We start from the raw sequence: 3353 nt of genomic DNA on the forward strand, positions 1-3353 counted from the left end.
AGCCGTTTTCCACGAGTAGGCTACTCCTGCCCGCACACGCGCCTCCGCAAACAGGCCGCACCCGATTTGCTCGCGCACTAGGAATCATACGGACACGACACCCAACGGGTGCGGTCCGCCTCGATCCAATCCTCGCTTGCCCCCCCCCGCCCCCCGGCCCCACGCCCTGCTCGCTCCTCCCCTCCCTACGCCCGGCCCACACACCAACACCCAAACGGACGCCACCACCTGCGTCGGCTCACCCACCAGACCATACGCCTGGTCCACCCGTCCTCCGCGCCAGTCACCTCCCTCTCCGATCGGAGGCGGAGCGTGGCCGCGGCGCCGATCCCCCGTGGAAGCCTCCGCGTGTCGCGCCCCATAAATATCCGACCTCGCCGGCGCCCGCGACCTCCGAGAACTCCCCTTCTCCGCCGTGCCCGAACCCTAACCAGCCGCCCGCCTAGCACTACTACCCCTGTGCTGCTGCTGCTGCTAATCCCACTACTACCCTTTTGCCACGGCAGCGTCGGCTGCTCCTGCTGCTGCTAACTGGCGCCGAAACCCTAGCCCCACCCGATGTCGCAGCAGGATCCGGCTGCGGCCGGGGAGGAGCTCCCGGGGGGCCTCTCGCGGAGCAGCTCCGCCAGCCGGCTCAACGCGCAGGCGCCGGAGTTCGTGCCGCGTGTCGCCGCGGCGCCGCCGCCCCCGCCGGTGCAGCCCGTGATCCACGTCTTCGCCGCGCCGCCCCCGCCGCCGCCCGCGTCGTTCTTCGCCGCGGGCCCGCCCCCGCCCCGGCCGCCGTTCGAGTTTTACGCCGCTGTCGGTGCTGCTGGCCCGGGCTTCGTTGCCGTGCCCGAGCATGAGATGGGGCCCGAGCAAGCGGTGCCGCCTCCGCCGCCGCCGGCCCAGGCGCACCAGCAGGGGAGAGAGCTGACCACGGACGACGTGCTGCACAAGATCACGAAGCAGGTTGGTGCTCCTCTTGTTCGTTGCTGTGTTGCTCGATTTCGAATAGGTGTAATTAGATCAGGAGCAGTGATTGTTCTAGGGGCTGTAACATATAATTACATGCGAAGTTTCATGGAGCCAATCATGTCAATTAAATAGGTCCATATTATTAGTAGCGTCTTTATTTGAAACTGTAATTCAGTCAAGTTTCAACTCTTCTGTACATCGTTATAGTATTTTACTGAGAATGCTGTTGTTTTTCATTTATTATGTTATTACGAGAATAGTTTTTTTCTCTCTACTTCTTCATTTCATAAATTTATAAACCTTGCAGGTGGAGTATTACTTCAGTGATATAAACCTGGCCACTACAGAACATTTGATGAGGTTTATTTCTAAGGATCCTGAAGGATATGGTGAGTTGAATGCTTGCATCTCAAGCTATTTCCTTGAGACATGTAATGCAAATTCATCAAACTGATTAAGTTGATTGTATGATTGCTTCTGGAAGGTGAATAGAAAAAAAAATCATGTTTATGATCTTGCTACTTTAAAGCTTTCAGCTGACAGTGAGAACTCAAAAGAGGCTTCCAGAAATGAATAACTGGATATATTATGCATGTTACTGTTTCGTTACTTTCCTAGAAGATACATGTTTCTTTCTTTGAAATGAAGATAGCATCGTACTTAACATAATATAGATCATGCTTTTCTTTTTGCAGTATATTATGTTACTTTGGATAGAATTTCTCTTGGACTGTCTTTGACCTAATTAGGAATTAGGATTGCATTGATTCATTCTATTCTAAAATTGGTTCAAAGGATTGGACTATGATTTGTCCAATACCAATTGACAAATCAAGATAAATATTTTTTAATCTTACCATGTATTATTATCTTCTACTACCTCAGTTATTAACAGGACAATGGTTGCCATACTGATCAGAAAATAGTTACTCCCTCCGATCCATATTACTTGTCGCTATAAAGTTGTACTAAAGCAGCGACACGTAATATGGATCGGATGAAGTACCTATATTTGACCGAGTTCTCTCATATGAAAATCTTTCAACTGTGAGTGTGTGACTTCCATATGCTACTTTTGTTTACTTTATTTTGATAAAGAACGGGAAATCAAGTTCTGTCTATTGTAGAGAAAAATTACCACCTTTGATACTTGGACAAACAAATATAAATTGGTATCTGATTTACATTCTCCCTCAATGCAGTACCGATGTCAGTTGTTGCTTCCTTTAAGAAAATTAAGGCTCTGGTGCAAAATAGTTCCATGCTTGCTTCAGCTCTTCGAACTTCATCAAAGCTTGTAAGTTCAATGATAATCCTGTTGTATAATGTAGCAAGATCTCAGAACGGACTTTTATTATTTTTGAAATTATTTCATTTATCAACAGGGTACCTCATAAGTCATGAGAATATGACCAATCGCAGCAAATCTACTGATTTATTATGACTGCAGTTACATTTATGATTGTTTGGTTATACATGCAGGTGGTTACTGAAGATGGAAACAGAGTAAAGCGTGTACAGCCATTTACAGAATCAGATTTAGAGGAACTACAGGTAATTATGAGGTCTTTATACATTACATGCAACAACCATATGCTTTAGTTTCCTTTTATGGATAAAATAGCTGAACCGTAATAAGGAAGACTTGCTGTGTCTTGTAGGCCCGAATTGTTGTTGCAGAAAATCTTCCAGATGATCATTGTTACCAGAACCTTATGAAGATTTTCTCATCTGTTGGCAGGTAATAATTATTGTAGATCAGAAAAAAGTGCAGCTATTCTCTTCCTGTCTTGAGAAAACTGATACATGTTTCTCTGCTGATTCTTGTTTCCATGTTGCAGTGTAAAGACAATCAGAACATGCTATCCTCAGACCCCAAATGGCAGTGGTCCAGTTACTAATAGATCTGCTAAACTAGATATGCTTTTCGCCAACAAGGTAATTATTATTCCTGTTTATAACACTCAAATATCATATTCTTAATGGCAGTTGTTTTGTGATGGTTGCATGGGTAACTATTTTTGGTCAATTGAATCTTCCCTGAACCCTGTATCCTTGGACAGCCTGAATGGACTAACTTCAGTACAACATATGTTCATTTTATGTGAAGTAGGGGTGGATATGTGTGGATGCATTATTTACATGGTATTATTAGACTAGATAATTGCCTGTGAGTTGCAACAGGGGCATAATTATTCTAGTGGGTTAGCCTGTGAGTTATGTACCATATCAGTGCGATTGTGTAAAAATATAAGATTTTATTTGGGAACTCTTATTGGTAAGCATCTACTGGCTTACACAAAGAAAACATAATTTTATTTGGTAAGCCAATAAGAGGTGGGGCTGTTGATGTGGTTTTTAGAGAAAACCAGTGGAAAAAATCAGGGATGAGAAGA

At 45.2% G+C, this 3353-nt stretch overlaps 1 protein-coding gene across 1 annotated transcript in view; it reads left to right on the forward strand.

Moving 5' to 3' along the window:
- The first annotated feature begins 231 nt into the window (after positions 1 to 231).
- Positions 232 to 3353, forward strand: part of LOC119295183 (la-related protein 6B-like) — an 8852-nt gene continuing 5730 nt past the window's right edge. The window contains exons 1-6 of the mRNA XM_037573538.1: positions 232 to 951; positions 1265 to 1346; positions 2160 to 2254; positions 2440 to 2511; positions 2619 to 2698; positions 2799 to 2895. Coding sequence (XP_037429435.1) covers positions 559 to 951; positions 1265 to 1346; positions 2160 to 2254; positions 2440 to 2511; positions 2619 to 2698; positions 2799 to 2895 — 819 coding nt within the window. The 5' untranslated portion in view covers positions 232 to 558. The remainder of the gene's footprint in view (positions 952 to 1264; positions 1347 to 2159; positions 2255 to 2439; positions 2512 to 2618; positions 2699 to 2798; positions 2896 to 3353) is intronic.

This window comes from Triticum dicoccoides, chromosome 4B (genome assembly GCF_002162155.2).
Source record: "Triticum dicoccoides isolate Atlit2015 ecotype Zavitan chromosome 4B, WEW_v2.0, whole genome shotgun sequence".
Classification (NCBI taxonomy): domain Eukaryota; kingdom Viridiplantae; phylum Streptophyta; class Magnoliopsida; order Poales; family Poaceae; genus Triticum; species Triticum dicoccoides.